Source organism: Cyanistes caeruleus, chromosome 16, assembly GCF_971803275.1.
Source record: "Cyanistes caeruleus chromosome 16, bCyaCae1.hap1.1, whole genome shotgun sequence".
Lineage (NCBI taxonomy): Eukaryota > Metazoa > Chordata > Aves > Passeriformes > Paridae > Cyanistes > Cyanistes caeruleus.
Genome location: NC_141716.1, coordinates 9,527,828 through 9,543,843, shown reverse-complemented (window position 1 = coordinate 9,543,843; position 16,016 = coordinate 9,527,828). Strand labels below are relative to the sequence as shown.

Sequence of the window (16,016 nt, the reverse complement as noted above, 5' to 3'; positions counted from 1 at the left end):
CTCCGGTGCCCCTTTCAGTGATGGGAAGGCTGGGGATGACCACATGGCTGTGCTCAGGGGGATCCACAGTGCTAAATAGCAGGAAGACTGGTTTTTTTAACCTCTTTTTCTTTGCCAGAGTGAGCAGGCTGGAGGCTTTTCTGCTGCCCCTGGGCAGGATCAGTCCATGCCAGCCAGCTGAGGTCAGGCTGGGCTGGCAGTGACCCTGTGGCTCTTGCTGCAACATTTCTCCCCAGGGAAACATAGACCCAGCAATGCCAGTTGAGGGGGTGGGTGTTTGCTTGGAGGCTGTCCTTGATAAACCCATCCTGGAAAGTAATCTGCCTATATGTTCTTTTTGTCAGCTTTTTCTAATTTTTTTTTTTTTTAAAAATCAGTTTTCCATCATTCCAAAAATCCTCTGGAGGTGGTGATTTTGCAACCCTCAGAGCCTGTTCCAGACTGTCCTTATCCTTACACGTTACAACACCCTATCCATCAGCGGGTAAATGAGGCTTGGATGAAGTTTCAGTTTTAAATGACTTCAAGGGTGGATCTGGTTTTCTCATAACCAGAGGGTAATTTGGTGGGTTTTTTCTTACATGGTGAGGGAGGTGGATCTGGGGTCAGCTTTTTCTTTCTGATGCAACCCACTTCTGCTGAAAGGAGGGCTCTTTGCCCAGAAATGTTACCCTTCTTTTTTTTCTTCTTTTTTTGTTTTTTTTTTTTTTTTTCCCCCAGTGCTGGAGGCAAAGGGAGGGCCAGGCTGTTTCTTCTGGCAGTGGGCTGCAGGGATGTTTGGGAGGTTGTGAAGGGCACAAGTGTTTGTACAGCCATGGGAAGGCTCAGTGTGGAACATAGAACCATGTGGGGAGCTCAGAGCATCTCTGGCTGGATGGGCTTTGCTGTTTCCTTCCCGGAGCCTCTCCTGGCTCCTGTCTGCACACCCGCCTGGGAGGGCTGGAGAGGAGCCAGCCTGCTCCTGGCCTCCCATCTCATCTGCTGCTCATCCATCCCTGCTTGCTGCTGGTTCCCTGGGGTATCCAGCTCTGCCAGCTTTCAGCAGGGTTCATATGCCATCAGAGAGCTTCCCTCTGCCATCGCTGCTGGACCAAGTTCTTCCTCTCTTGCTAATGCCTGGTGGGATAAGGATTGGTTTGTACACTCTGCCTCCCCCAGCACGCCCTGGGAGAGAGCAGCTCAGGCAGGAGGAGACGTGGCTCACCTTGGTGACAGAGGTCTTTGGAGGGCTTACCCCAGGTCACCTGCCCTTGTTCCCCTGCCCAGGTGTGCATGTGGCCTGTGGAGCTGGGACCCCACCAGGAGTTTAACCCCATGTCTTTGCCCACATCCCTGGTAGGACTTTCCCAGGACTCAAGGTGCAGCCCCATGGTGGCACATGTGGGTCACGTCACAGAGCCTGTGCCACCACTGACTGGGAAACTCGCTGGTGCTGAGTGTGGCAGAGCCCCCAGAGTGTCTCTGTGAGAGCTGGGCTAGAGCAGAACCCCTCCACCCCTCCTCTCCCTGCTGCCACACACTGCCAGAGGGAGAGGACTGGTGCAGGCAAGCCTCCTTGCAGCCCTTGCTGCTTGGGGATGGTGGCATTTGTGCTCGCTGTGCTTCCTGCTCAGAGTCACTTCCTTCCAGCTGCCAGGGGGCCGGGAAGGTTCTGGAGGCAGTGGCTGGGAGAGGCTGCTCTGCTGCTTTGTGGTGAGAAGAGGGCTGCACTAACCAAACCCCGGCACACTCAGGCAGGTCGGGGAGGACGAGAGAGAGGAGCAAGCAGCTGCAAGCATGCGTGGGCTGGAGGTTCCTGCCTGATCCTCACGGAGGCTGCCCTTTGCCCTAGGAATTCCCTGCGTGCTTTTGTCCTTGATAAGCACCTCACCTGCTCCGGGGCTCTCTCCACTGCGCAGATTTTAGGTGTGCACTTTGTGACAACAGCTCTGCCTCACTAGGTAGTGACCTGCTGGTGCTCCGTGCAGGGAGGGGTGAGCACAGGGCAACTCTGCTTGCAGTGTGGTGCACAGGCAGGCCAGGAATATTCCAGCACCTTCCTTTGGTGGTTATTGCCTGGTAAATTACCATGAAAACCCATCTGACAAGTTTCCCCCCTCGCTGTGTTGGTCAAACCCTGCATCCTCTAAGGACAGGATTAGCCTTCAACCCCACTGTGCGTGTCCTGGATGCAAAGAGCTGAACTGTGATAGCGGTTTTTACAGGCTAAAATAACCTGCTGTGTCACTAAGGATATGAGCACATGGGTAAGGTTATGTTAACATTTGAACTGCCAGACAGCTCCTTTCCAAAGGGTGGATGATGCCTCAAAAAGTCACACTCCTGCTTATTTTAGGAAGCTTGTCTGTCCTTCCTTTGCAGCCCCAAGGAACTGGGTCTTTCTGTGCTCTTGTCACAACTTGATGAGCTTTGGAGGGTTATTACATTCAGAGAATATCCTGAGCTGGGAAGGACCCACAAGGATCATAAAGTGCAGCTCCTAGTTCTGCACAGGACACCCCCAAAATTCATAAAGTGGTCAGTCTGGATATGTCCTGTGCCAGGCAATGAGCAAGCTGCCACTGTCTCCAGATGCACCCACAGTGCTGCATGGGAGCAGGATCCAAGAGAGGATCCCATGTTCTTTGTGTTTTACAAGTCCTCCCAAAGTCAATCCCTGTGTCTGCCTTGCTGTGGGCTTTGGAGAGAGCATCATCTCTCATGATGTGGTTTAGTGCTGTTGGTGGGTGATGAGCAGGTCACATTTCTGTCTAGTTTTGAACTGCAGTAAGTAGGAATGAAAGGCAAGATGATCCACAGTGAGTGCTGTAAGTGGAGTTTAATTGGGATGAATTACATGCCAGGTTTGCAGTAATCTCCATCCTGCGTTGCTCAGAAGTATCATCTGCTTTGGAAACATGACTCAGAAATGTTGTTATTTGATTCCCACGAGCATTTAAGAAACTATTTTTCCAGGAAGCAAAAATTCTTGGGTTTGGGTTGGGTGGGTTTTTTTTGTTTTTTTCTTTTGCCTTGCTGCTGCTGTTGTTTTTTCTTTGTTCTACAGCAATAGGAGTCCTTTCCCAGAATTTCCTCTAGGGAGGGAGGCTGTGAGATGCTCCCTTACCAGTGTCTCTTCAGCTCCTTCTCCTTGCTTGGTGCTAGTGCTGCAGCATGTTCACAGCTGTCCCTTCCAGGGGATCCCTGTGGGAGAGACATGCAGCCGTTTTTGAGGAATTTATTACCTATTTACAGGGGTAAATAGGAGTGCTGGCTGGTGAAACCTCAGGGAATTAGTAAGAGGGGGCTGTGTTTACAGGCTGCAGGCCTGGGGCTGCCAGCATGTAATAGGTGCAAACCCAGCTCTTCAGATGACTAAATCCACTTCATTTGTGCCCTTCCTTCTCCAATGCCGTGGGAATTCCAAGCTATTCACTGAACATCCCCTTTGTTTTTCTTTTTTCTTAGTGGATATTCGTGAAATCAAAGAGGTTCGTCCAGGAAAGAACTCCCGTGATTTCGACCGGTACCAGGAGGATCCGTGTTTCCGACCAGACCACTCTCACTGCTTCGTTGTCCTCTATGGCACAGAATTCCGGCTGAAGACCCTCAGCTTGCAAGGTAAAGCTCTCGTGGCCCTGGAGTTGTGCCGGACAGGGTTGAGCCAGAACTTCATCCTCACAGGAGCCAAACAGATTTGCTGCTTGGGGACAAAGATAACTTGCAGCTCTTGGGAGCTGAAGGAGGAGGGAGTGGGACATTCAGGGCAAGAGGTCCAGCCAGCTACATCCATCCCATGGGAGTGGAGCCAGCCAGAGCACTTGCATGGGGCTGAAATGTTACCAGAAAGGGGATGAAGCAAGGAATAGGGTATATAAGGTGCTGGAGATAGTCCCAAGAGGTTTGGTTTGGTGATCAAACCCTTCTTCCCACCTCTCCTATGAATTTTCCACAGCCACTTCTGAGGATGAGGTCAATATGTGGATCAAGGGGCTGAACTGGCTGGTGGCAGACACTCTGAGGGCACCCACCCCTCTGCAGATTGAAAGGTGAGGAAAACCCATCCTTTTCCTGCATTTGCTTTCTGTTTTCCCCTTTCTGTCTGTTTTAAAAGAAAAAGGTGAGCACAGTGACATCTCATTCCTTCTCTGAGCCCTGCTGACCCAGCACTTCTGCCTCTGCACTCAGAGGCTTCATTCTGCTGACCCAGAGCTTGATCTCATGCATCAGGGAGAAGAAGTTTTACCACAAATTGATGTTTCTATGTGTGCACAGCCTGTATTGTCTGTAGCACTTTGCTGCAGGGGCATTTTTAAAGCAGAACTTGTCACATGCACAAAATCAGGGTGAGCTGCCTCTGAAAGGGGGCAGAGCTGGGTTCTCTGGTGGGAAGGGGGGATGTGGGAGTGGGTGGTGTGGCACTGAGCATCTTCCAGAGAGACTGGGGCAGGGCTGGTTGTTGAGGAGCTGGAGCTGAGGGTGTGTGCCTGTTTGTGCCTTCCCACCTAGGTGGCTCCGGAAGCAGTTCTACTCCCTGGATCGCAACCGGGAAGACAGGTAAGGAGGGAGAAACCTGCAGTCATCCTCAGGGAAGGGTTTGAGTTGGAAGGGTTCACCTTTGACTTGAAACCCCAGCCTTTGGATTTTTTGTTGGGTTCTTTAGGCTTTTAATGTCCAAGGAGCCTTAATCCAAGTCCCAAACTTCCCTGGCTGATTTTCACTGAATTACCAAAAAAAACCAAACCATAAAAAAAACCTGTCTTGTTTTCCTGACCTATTTCTCAGCTGTTTAGACCCAGTAACACCTTGAGAGCCCACACTGAGAAAGACCTTCCCCCCACCTGGCACCACCCAAGGAAGCAGCCATCAAAGAGCCAAGAGGCAGTGCAGGGCACCCCATCAGGGTTGTGTTTATTACTCTCCACCCTGTTTGTTCTGTTCTCCTTTTCTGAGGCCCATGAGGCCGTGGATCATCCCACTGCCTGGCTTGTGGGGCTCTTGGGTGAATACTCAGTGTTGTCCTAGCAAGTAAAATGTCACATTTGTCATGAGGAGGTGAGGGAAGGGAATTGGGTCATGATTCATGAGATCCATGAGATAAGGGAGGGTTTTCCTGCTGGGGAGGTGAGTTCCACCATGCTCTGCTCTCTGTCCCACTGCCATCACCAGTTTGCAGTCCCAGTGCTGGCTGCCAGCCTGCTCCCACTGAGCTGCTGTTGGACATGCTTCTCCCCTGTGATGTTAACTGAGCCCATTAACCTCTCAGCATTGATTCCCATGTTCATGTGCTCCCCTGGGGGCATCAGCCCATGCCCCCCAGCTGCTGTGGAGCACGTGGGGCCCACCTGCCCCCTTTCCATGCTCTGATGTCCAGAGAGGCTGCAGAACACTGGGGTCCAGAGCATCCTCTGCTTTGTCCTTGTTGTGTCCTTCCCAGGACAGTCAGCCAGGGGATAAATTCAGCCTGTCCAGGAGCAGGGCAGGATTGTGTTGCATGGGGAAGATCCTGCAGCACTGGACATTTTTGCCTTTGCAGTGATTTATCCTGTGGCATGACAAAAGCACCGCTGTGTGCACGGGGATTTTGTGGAGGAGGGATAAATCCTTACAGAGGCAGAAAGGGAAGAAGAGGAGCTTTAATCTGGTGCAGCTGCTCTGTATAAGCCACACACCTTTTGAATCCAGGCTTGAGTTGTAGACACAGAGGTGACTGGGCACAGTATTTCCTAATTCTGCAATGGAGAGCACTGAGGCAGGTGCAGGGGTAGCTGTTTTGGAGGAGGATTGCAGGAAAAGTGGAAATAATTGGTCCTTTTTCCCCTCTGGTGATGCAGTATAACTGATGAAATGACATCCCAACAGTACAGAAAGAGATTGCATGTATAGATCTGTCTGCCCAAGGCAGGTCAGCGGAGCCTGTTGCATCCCTGTTGTTTCTATTGATATCATCTTTCTATTAGCATTTAGAATTAAGGCAGCAAAATCCAATATATTACCTGTCAACCACAGGGAAAGGTTTCAGTGCAAAACCCTTAATTAGGAGAGCTGCTGTTCCAGCCCAGGCAGAGAAAGGAGAGAAACAGCAACAGAGGGGATGTGGAAAGATTTGGGTTCTTCCCATTTTGCAAACGTGTTACAAGCATCCATGTGCTTTCTGCAAGGTAGAGGCTACAGTTATGGGACATACACATCTCCTGGATTAAGTCTTGGCCCTTGTGAGGCATTTCAGCATTAAATTTAATGTCACTGAGCTCTTTGCTTTTGCTTCTCAGCCTGGAAGTGGATTTTCAAAAGGAACAGTGAGTTGTGATTTTTTTATTTATTTTTTTTTAAAAAAAAAACAAACCACTTGCACACCGTCCTTGATCCTTTCCAGAACAGATGGGGTTTTGGCAGCTACAAAAATCATTCCCAGCATTTGTGTACCCCATGCCCAGCCTGTTGTGCCCTTTCTTCTCTCTCCTTTCCACCATCCCTGGCTGGGTGCATGTCCCTCCCAGCACACCGGCAGACCGTGGCTGTTTCCACTGGCTGCTGGGCCTTTGGGTATTTGTTTTTCCACAGGAGGTTAGGTGGAAAGAGGAGGATAACAGGATGCTGGGATTTTTTTTTCTAACTGCTGTGGAGGAGACTGTTTCACCTCTGGCCAGGAGAGCTGCCCATGGCTGGGGGAAGCGTTTTACAGCACTGAGGGCTGGCAGGGGAATGTTTCCATCCCCTGTGAGAGGGCTGGGCCTCTGGCCTGTTTGTCACGAAACCTTCAAAAAGTTCCACAGAAAAAATTAGTTTATTTTGTTTTTACTTTCTAGTCTGAAAATACTACCAAGCTGTTTATCCAAGGTCTCCAGCACTTTAACATGATGAATAACACATAATAAATAAATCCTTCCATACCCTGTCCTTCTGTAGCCAAGAGGGAAATGCTGGTTGCAGCTTTGACAGGGCTTGCTCTTGTCACATCAGCGAGCAGGGCTGTGGTCCAGCAGCTCCTGTGAAACAGCTCAGCATCACCAGAGCTGAGTGTCGGCTCCAGGGAGTCTCCAGGGATGGCTGCTGCTGGTTCTGCTCTTCCAGCCCCTCCTCTCTTTTTGCTTGAGCTGTTTTGCAGTCTCATGCTCTCACCAAGGAGGGATTGCTGCTGGGCAGCCCTGGGGACTCTGTGTGTCCTGTTGGGTGTCCCATGACTACTGTCAGATGCTGTGGTTCCTGACGTGTGAGGGATCTCTCGTTGCACTCCTGGCTTGCTCCATGCGTTTCCCTCTCAGCCAAGACCCCAGGGGGGTCACACAGGACCCTGCACATGATGAGGGGTGCTGGGTGTGCTGGAGCAGGGAAAGGGCAGGATCTCCTCCCAGAACACTCACTCTGAGCCCCCAGGGTAACCTCACCTGCCCAGGGAGATAGAGGTGCAGGGGGAGGTACTGGTGCTGAGTGTGTGTTGCTGACTGTACAGCTGTGAGAGAAGGGGAACCTGGGGCCATTTCCCAGTTTGTTTTTTTTTTTATTTCTTTTTCTGTTCTGCCAGTGAACAGCAGGACACTGCGGAGTCCTTGGATGGCCGGGTGCTGGCCTTGGGCAGGGCACAGGAGCTGGGGCAGGTCCTGCTCTGGCCGTGTGTGTCCATCCCCAGGGCTCTGAGCCCAGGAACAAGGGCTCTCTGTGTCCCGAGGCTGCCCAGCCCTCGTCTCTGCAGCGCCTGACACCAGCCGGTTTCTCCCTCTCCATGGAGCTCTCTCCATCCCTCCTCCTTCCTGTGGTGGTTGAGATCACCCTGCTTTCAGGGAAAAGCGTAAAAAAGATGTGGGTCACGTGTGAATGCCAGCATGCACCCGGGTTAAATCCCCTGTGCAGGACATCCTCCCTGTTTTTTTATATTTCACCCCAAAGCCATAAGGATTTCCAGATTTGCCCTATACTTTGTGGGATGGGGGAGCATCCTGTAGAATCCTGTGTTCCCACGTGCTCAGTGGGGGACAGAAGCACCATCTGTGATTGCAGGGGTGGACTCCCAGGACTTGCTTTTAAGGCAGGAGCTGCCAGAAAATGATTGGACACAGACCCCTCAGCTTCTAAATCCTGCAGATGGGAGGCATCCCCATTTTTCCTTGCTGTAGGGCTGCTGCCCCATGGGGGGACAGCTCTGGAACAGGCAAGGGTAGCCCAGAGCTCCTTCCTGCCTGTCTCTGCCTGCTGGGGTGTAGGATCCTGCTCAGGGTTGCCAGTGGAGCTTTCCCTGGTCCAGGAACCAGCACCTTTGGTGTGGAGGGCTTTGGGAAGCACAGCCATGCTGGCTGCTCCCTGCCTGCAGCTTGTGTGGCTGGAGACCACAGCTGGGCACCAAGTGGCAGTGCTGTGGCTGGGGACCAAAATTGCTTTTTTCCTCTGCTTAAGATAAAATTAGCTGAGTCCTAACCACTTAAGAAAGCCTGTCTTTCTCCAGCAGGCCGGGGAGAGGGTTTTGGGAGGGAGTTGGTCACTCAGCATCCATGTTGGGGCACAAATACTTGAAAAATGCTTCTTCCCAGTCATTCATTTAAAGCAGGGGGTGCTGCCTGTCAGCTGTGGCATCAGCTCGAGGGGGCAGAGAGTGCTGGGCTCACCCTGCTCTGTCAGGAGTTGTAGGAGCAGTATTTGCAGTCCCCACTGATGTGCAGATATCTCTCTCTGCTCCCCACATCTTCCCCACTGTTCCCTCAGCATTGTTCTGGGGTCAGGTGTCACCACTGATGTGCCTCTGGGCACGGCCTCTCTGTGCATCATCCTGCCCCAGGGGGAGGCCCCTCCATCCCAGACCTTCTGAACACATCTCCTCTCTTTCCCCTGCTGAACCAGGATCTCTGCCAAGGATCTGAAGAACATGCTGTCTCAGGTCAACTACCGGGTCCCCAACATGAGGTTCCTGCGGGAGAGACTCACGGTGAGTGTGTGACCCCTCCGCTCTCCCCCTCAGCACGAGGGACCCTCAGCAGTCCATTGCCTGCCTTTGAGCAAAACCTGGTGGTGGTTAAACTCCCAGGGAGTGTTTGCATATTGCAGAGCCTCCCAGCCTTTCCTGGGAGGGCCCCCACCCACGGTGGTGACTGAAGAGGTGCCAGCTCCCACTGGGTGCCGCACCCTGGCCAATTTGTGGCCAGCACCCTCTCTTTACCCCACCCTGCCTCCCACATTCCCCTCATTGCTCCTGGCTCCAGTCATGGTCTGGTGCTGCTGGGGTAGAGTGCAGACCAGCTACCAGGTCCTGCATCCTTGCTCTTGCAACGCCCTGCCACTGAGTGATGCTCTGCCAGCATCACCACTGACCAGCCATGAAGGGTCATCTCCTGGTGACCAGCTGTTCCCACCAGCACAGAACTGTGAGCCCGAAGAGTGATGTATCCCAAGGAGAGCACACACTTTGGGTCTCACAGTTTCCAGACACCTCAGGTACTCTGGGCAAACAAAAAATCAAATTATCCTTTTGTAAGTATTCAAGTAAGTGGTGACACTTTATCAGTGTGGTGATGCCTTCATGTGGGTGAGCTTGGGGAATTGTGGAACTCATTTTAGGATGTGCCTGTGCCCTGGGCACTGCAGGGTCTGTGCCTGGTCACAGCAGAGACTGTGGCAGATTTGTTAAGGTTGGAAAAGCCCTCTAAAATCAAGTCCAACCATTACCCAGCACTGCTATGCCCACTAAACCATGTCCCCAAGTGCCAGAGCCACATGTTTTTAGAACACATGCAGGGGTGGTGACTCCACCACTGCCTGGGCAGCCTGTTCCAATGCCTGACTACTGTTCTCATGAATTTTTCTAAATATCCAATCTAATCCTCCCCTGGCCCAACTTGAGTCCATTGTGCAGGAGGCAAAATCTGGATGGGTTTTGGCCTTTCTCTCCTTTTTACTCCAGGGATATTGGTGGGAAGAGACATTCCTTAAGCCATGCAGAATTACCTGTGGTCTCTGTAAGACCTCTGAGTTTGGTTTCTTTTTCAGGATGTGGAGCAGAGGAACGGGGATATCACGTACGGGCAGTTTGCGCAGCTCTACCGCAGCCTGATGTTCAGTGCTCAGAAAACAGTAAGAGCTGAATTCTCCAGGGAAGGGGAGGGAAGGGAAAAACCTTATTTGTTACTGGGCATTCCCACTTAACTGACTTTTTAACCCTGCTGCCCTCGGGGTGAGCTCGTGTCTTGGGAGTAAAGAAGTTACTGAGTGCAAACCTAATGCTTGTGCTTCTTCTTTTCCAGATGGATGTGCCGTTCCTGGAAAGGTGGATAATTCTCTGTTTTCTGGGGAAGGGGCTGGGGTTTTTTGCTCCATAATATGCTTTGAGGGCTGCAGCTGCATGTTGGGATGAGGCATTATGCCTCCTCCTGCTCCTGTGCTGCCTGTGGTTCTGTGCTCTGAACAAGCATCATCGCTGTAGACGCTTTAGCTCGGGCCAGGAAAGGCTCTCTCCCTCCCAGACATCCCATGGGATCCAGCTCCCGTCAGCTGGTTGATGTGAAGTGATCAGACCTTGAGCCATCTCCCAGGGATTGTGTTTGTGGTGGCTGCAGAGCCCTCCCCACCCAGGCAGTGCCTCTGGTGCCATTGCCAGCTGTGCCCTTCCCTGTTCTCTGCTCACCTTGGCCTTGATAGAACAAGCTTGAATTTAAACACAGGAGCTAAAGAGTGAAATACTTTCTGACTTGTCCAGGTAATTCCCAATGGTTTCCTTCCTTTTTTCCTATAACCATAGAAAAAAGATGTCAGGACCCTCAGCAGACCATCTGGCTGATCCCTCTGCCCAGGGCAGCCAGCACTGCCCAGTCCACTTTGGATTTTGTTGTGTTTATGCCCAGCATGCAGCATGGCCCTTGGCTGTCCATTGTGACTTACAGCAGTCATGGACCAGTCTTTCAAGACTATCAGCTACAAACATTTCCCTTCTTCATTCCCTGAGTCTTGCCCCCATGAGTCCATGTTCTCTGCATACCTGTAGGTCTGTCCTGTCTGCAGTCACCCCTCAACTGCACTGCACCTGTTTAGCTCTTTACACTCAGGTACAAGCCAGACCCTCTTTCTTTTTTTTTTTTTCTTTACTAATCCATTCCCTCTAATGGTTTTTGCTGTCCTTCACCAGAGTTTCATGTTACCATGCCCTTGACAGTGTGAACCCTGTACTGCTCCTGGAGTAGTACCTGTTTCTGAGATGGGGATGTGTTTGCTCTGCTCAGCTCTCTGCTCACCCCACTTTGCTCCTGCGGTGCTGCATGCTCAGGGCACGTCTGGCTGCAGGGCCAGGGAGGTGGCAGATGGCATCTCACATGATGTGCTGCACTACTGACTGGAGCTTCTCTCTCTCTGCATGTCAGGGGTGGAGAAAGGTCTGAGCACTTCAAGGTGTCACTGCTGGAGCTGCAGAAGTTTCTGCTGGAGTACCAGAGGGTGAGCTCAGCACAGGCAGTGGGGAGGGACAATGGGGTGGGCACTGGTGGTGTTAGGGGTCCAGTGCTCAGAGGACAGCCTTGCTGTGGAGCTGGGAGGATTTGGCTGTGGGCTGCTCTGCCTGGCACAGCACATCCTTCTGGAGCAGGAGGTGTTGTAGGGGAAGGTACTGGGGAGGGCAAACCTGAACTCAGCCAGGCACCCTGTCCAGAAAAGGAACCAGGAGATGTGGGAGGAATGGGGGTCCCAGGAAGCAGGAATTGGTCAGTGGAGGTTGGCCCAGTCCCCGTGACCTCAGCTGGTTACCAAAGGTTTGCTGCAGCCAAGAGGTCATGTCCATCCTGTGGCTCAGGAGGTGTCAGCATTCCTGAGGAGTAGCTGATGGATTCAGCTGCTGATTCTTCAATTTAAAAGCAATCTTGTGTCACTCAGAAGCACAACATGCATGTGCAGACACACACACAGGCACCAGCAGTGCATTTGTGGGCAGCACAGACTCCTTGGCTCTTGCCAGGTTCCTGTCTCATTGCTGGTTTCCTCCAGGAGGGCAGAGCTGGCTGGCAGAAGCACTGCTGTGGCTCGTGGCTCCTGCTCTGCCCTGACCCCCACTGCCACCTGCCTGCCTGTGGTCTGCAGCCAGCAGGGAGTTACCCAGTGGGGAGATGCAGGGTTTTGGTGGCTAATGAAATAAACCCAGGGACAGAGAGCCAAAGGAAGCTGGGTTGGTTTTGCTGCCGACGGAAGAGGGATGGCAGATGTGTTCGAAGGAGCTATCAGAGAGGAAAATGCACGGCATTGAGAAAATGAAGCCCACTCAGAAGCAGGGCAGATTTCCTCCTTGTGTGCTCTCCAGCATTTGTGCTGACAGTTGAGTTCCTGGCAGAGATGATCTTGCATCAAAAACCACCTCCTTAATGGTTAAAGCTTCGAACTGCATGTGGTTTGCAGTAATACATTCTGAAATGGCTTCTTTATGTCTCCCCTGGGCTTTGCAGGAGCTCTGGGCTGCAGATACCCTTCAGGTACAGGAATTCATGTTCAACTTCCTGAGAGACCCTTTGAGGGAGATTGACGAGCCTTATTTCTCCCTGGACGAAGTAAGGCACCGTGAAGGTGGCGTGTGTGGAGTGGGGTGAGGCGGGGGATGACATCCCTGGTGTGATGTGTGCTGTGGTGTGACAGCTCTGCTGTCTGTGCCTTTGCTGCAGGGTGGGGGTGCTGGAAGGGTCACAGCTCCTGTGAGCTGCATGGCCCTGGGAGATGGACATGGTTGGCAAAGGGAATGGCTTTGTGTCCTTTTGTGCTGAGTGTGTGCAGCTGGGAGTACTCACCAGGCAGTTCATCTGGAGGAGGAGAGGGGCTGCCTTTGGCTTAAGGCTGCCTTGGGGTATGTAAGGAACTCTTCAAAGCAAAGAAGAGCCGAATAAAGAATAAAAACAACTAGAGATGACCATGTCACTGGCACTCTGGACTAAGCCAAGGTCCCTTTACCCACACGGCCTTAGTAAACTATTGCCTGCCATGTGAGCTTCAAAATAAAATGCAGAGCCATTAATTGTCTCCAGCTGGGTCAAAGGGTCTGGCACACAGATATCTGGCAGAGCTCAGTGGGTAGGTGGCAGTGCTCAAGCTGGGGTCACTCAGGCACCCTGGCTCAGGTAGCTGTGGGGCAGCCCTGGTCAGTCTGTGCTGGATGTCTGCTGGCACAGAAGGGGAGATGTGTGTGAAGCTAAACCACAGCAGCCGGCTCCTCTGCATCATTAACACGTTTCTCTTTCTTCCTGAGCAGTTTCTCACCTTCCTGTTTTCCAAAGAGAACAGCATCTGGAACTCACAACTGGACATGGTGTGTCTGGAGAACATGAACAACCCTCTCTCCCATTACTGGATCTCCTCCTCACACAACACGTAAGGATGAGGGGAGGGCTCTCTCCACCCAGCTTTTCTCATTCCAAGGTGGGAGTATCCTGATTTTGCCTGATTACAGTGGTGGGTCAAGCAGGCTTTTCCAAACCAAGGCCAGTACATCAGAGACCTTCCTCTTGGTGCCCCACTCCCTTCTGTCACTTAGCCATAGTTCAGACATTGTCAGCAGCACACATCTGCACAGGCCTTCAGGTGCCTTCCTGTCCTGAGCTGTCACTCTGGTAATTTTTCACCATTAACAATGTCATTCTCCAGAGCCTCTCAGGACAGATGTCATAAACCCTGTCAGGATGAAATTGCCCATTTTCCGCTCTCTGCTGCTAGAATAATTTTGCAGGAGCTGCTTCCCGTGCACAGGCTGTCTGTGCTCTGTGCTCATGCTAACCCAAATTTAAAGGACTGAGAGCCAAAGCCAGCTGAGCAGCCCTGAGGGCAGGCAGTGAGATCCTGTCTGCCTGTGAGAGCTCGTCTAGCCCTGCTCTCAGGCTGCAGGGGGCTATTTGTGGCACCAGTGCTGATATTGCTATCTGAGGTTTATCTCAGGAGCTGGGGTTGGACCTCAGAGGAGTGCTGGCAGCTCCCTGCAGCAGGGGCAGGGCTGAACCCCTCACCTGGGGAAAGTAGCAGGTGTGGAGAGACGCCTCTCCTGCCATTCCCATGTGGCAGAGGCAGGTCTGCAGTGTCCCAGCAGACAGCTGTGGCCCCAGTGGGCCTGTCACTGTGCTGATGTGTTGTCTCACCTGGAAGGTACCTGACGGGGGATCAGTTCTCGAGCGAGTCCTCGCTGGAGGCCTACGCCCGCTGCCTGCGCATGGGCTGCCGCTGCATCGAACGTGAGTACCCAGCACTGTCTCTGTCATCACCACAGCTTGTGGTTCTCAGGGGAGGCTTTGCAAGGAAGGCAGAGCTGAAGGTTGGTGTGGCCAGTGGCAATGTTAATACCATGATGGGCAGAAAGAGCTGAGGTTGTTTACTTTGTGGGACTGGGTGATCTGTGCCCAAGGTCCCACAGAAAGATCAGGGCTTTCACTGATCACCTCACTCCTTTATTGCCTTCCAGTACATTTCCCAGCAGCACCAGGCTCAGTCCATCTCAGCTCCATGTCTTGCCTCTATTCCAACCTTTGGGCTGAGTTTCCCTTGTGGGTTTCTTTCAGTGGATTGCTGGGATGGTCCCGATGGCATGCCCGTCATCTACCACGGACACACCTTAACCACCAAGATCAAGTTCTGTGATGTCTTGGTCACTATCAAGGAGCATGCCTTTGTCACCTCTGAGTGAGTACAGCAGGACTTCATCTAGCAGAGCAGAGAGAGGGTGGAGCCAGGGCTGTAGCAAAGTGAAGCTCACTTTATCCAGAGCTGCAGCACAAGGCCTGGATGTGGTGGGAAGAAAGCATGTCATGTCTCCCAGCCACAGGGAGATTTTTCCCAGAAAAATGTTGTGGCAGGGAGGGCTTTGGGTAAACCCCAGTGGTTTGCCTGTGCATTCCTGGAGAGTGGCTACACTGGGTGCTCATGGCAGCACAGATGGCTGTTGATGTGAGCTGCTCCTGGAGGCACAGAGGCCAGGCTTTGAGACAGAGCTCAGAAATCCTTGGTTCCATCCAGACCCCATGGCTGGCTTTGATGGCTCTGCTCCTTCTCCTAGTTTCCCCGTCATTCTGTCCATTGAGGACCACTGCAGCATTGCTCAGCAGAGGAACATGGCTCAGAATTTCAAGAAGGTCTTTGGGGACATGCTCTTGACCAAACCAGTTGATATTTCTGCTGATGGACTTCCATCTCCAAACCAGCTCAAGAGGAAGATTCTTATAAAGGTGAATTCCCTTTCCCAGCAAGGCTCCTAAGTGAGGGAATAGGGTGAGAGTGTGGGACTGAAGGCAGCTGCCTTTGGAAGGGGATGGTTGGCAGTTCAGGGGTGGAAGTGGAGAGCTGATGCTGAGAACAATTGGACACAGAAAATCTCTGAAAAGCTCTCTTGCTTCAGAGAATCTAGTGGGAAATGAGCAGCTGGGTGCTGCCTTCCTTTGAGGGCATGGGGGAGGCTGGTATTTCTGTTTCAGGAATCACCTTTGGGAAGCAGGGTTGGACTTCAGTGCTGTTTGGTGATCCCTGTGGCATGGGTCTTGTTTATTCTAATCTGGAGGATCCCACTGCAGCAGACCTGGATTTTCAGGGCTGTCCACTGGGAAACCTATGCTGCTTTTTGGGTGCCTGCTCCCCTCAAGGTGCCTGTCCCCCTCTGTCATCCCACAGCACAAGAAGCTGGCGGAGGGCAGCGCTTATGAGGAGCTGCCCACGTCCGTGATGTACTCAGAGAATGACATCAGCAACTCCATCAAGAACGGGATCCTCTACCTGGAAGACCCCATCAATCACGTATGTCTGTGCCATGATGACCCAGTCCCTGCTCTGAGGGCTCCCTCAGTGACATGGTGGCTCTGGCACATGCTCTGTGTGCTGGAAGGAAGGGCTGTGGTGCAGGTGACTGAAGAGGTTCTTGGTCTGTCTGGTTTCTCAGGTGTCCCTGAAGGTTGGGGACGTTTTATGGTCTTCCCTAGGAATCTCCTGTGGGCCTTTGCTAGAGGCAGAAGCCTGAGCTAGAGGGAGCTCTGGGCCAAGGCACTGCAGCCTGTGATTTGTGCTGCAGGAATTTCTGGGGATGGCTGTGCTTCCAGCCCTGTCTCCTGCCAAGT

At 52.3% G+C, this 16,016-nt stretch overlaps 1 protein-coding gene across 20 annotated transcripts in view; it reads left to right on the top strand.

Moving 5' to 3' along the window:
* Nucleotides 1-16,016, top strand: part of PLCG1 (phospholipase C gamma 1) — a 41,280-nt gene that overhangs the window by 14,225 nt on the left and 11,039 nt on the right. For 19 of the 20 annotated variants that reach the window (XM_086853057.1, XM_086853055.1, XM_086853056.1 and 16 more), the window contains exons 2-14: nt 3,448-3,600; nt 3,935-4,028; nt 4,489-4,536; nt 8,812-8,896; nt 9,955-10,038; nt 10,209-10,231; nt 11,319-11,391; nt 12,387-12,488; nt 13,181-13,299; nt 14,065-14,150; nt 14,475-14,595; nt 14,969-15,137; nt 15,577-15,699. In XM_086853057.1, the coding sequence (XP_086709183.1) occupies nt 3,448-3,600; nt 3,935-4,028; nt 4,489-4,536; nt 8,812-8,896; nt 9,955-10,038; nt 10,209-10,231; nt 11,319-11,391; nt 12,387-12,488; nt 13,181-13,299; nt 14,065-14,150; nt 14,475-14,595; nt 14,969-15,137; nt 15,577-15,699 (1,280 nt within the window). Of the gene's footprint in view, nt 1-377; nt 485-3,447; nt 3,601-3,934; nt 4,029-4,488; nt 4,537-8,811; nt 8,897-9,954; nt 10,039-10,208; nt 10,232-11,318; nt 11,392-12,386; nt 12,489-13,180; nt 13,300-14,064; nt 14,151-14,474; nt 14,596-14,968; nt 15,138-15,576; nt 15,700-16,016 lie in introns of all 20 variants that reach the window. The other variant, XM_086853072.1, reaches the window with a different exon arrangement.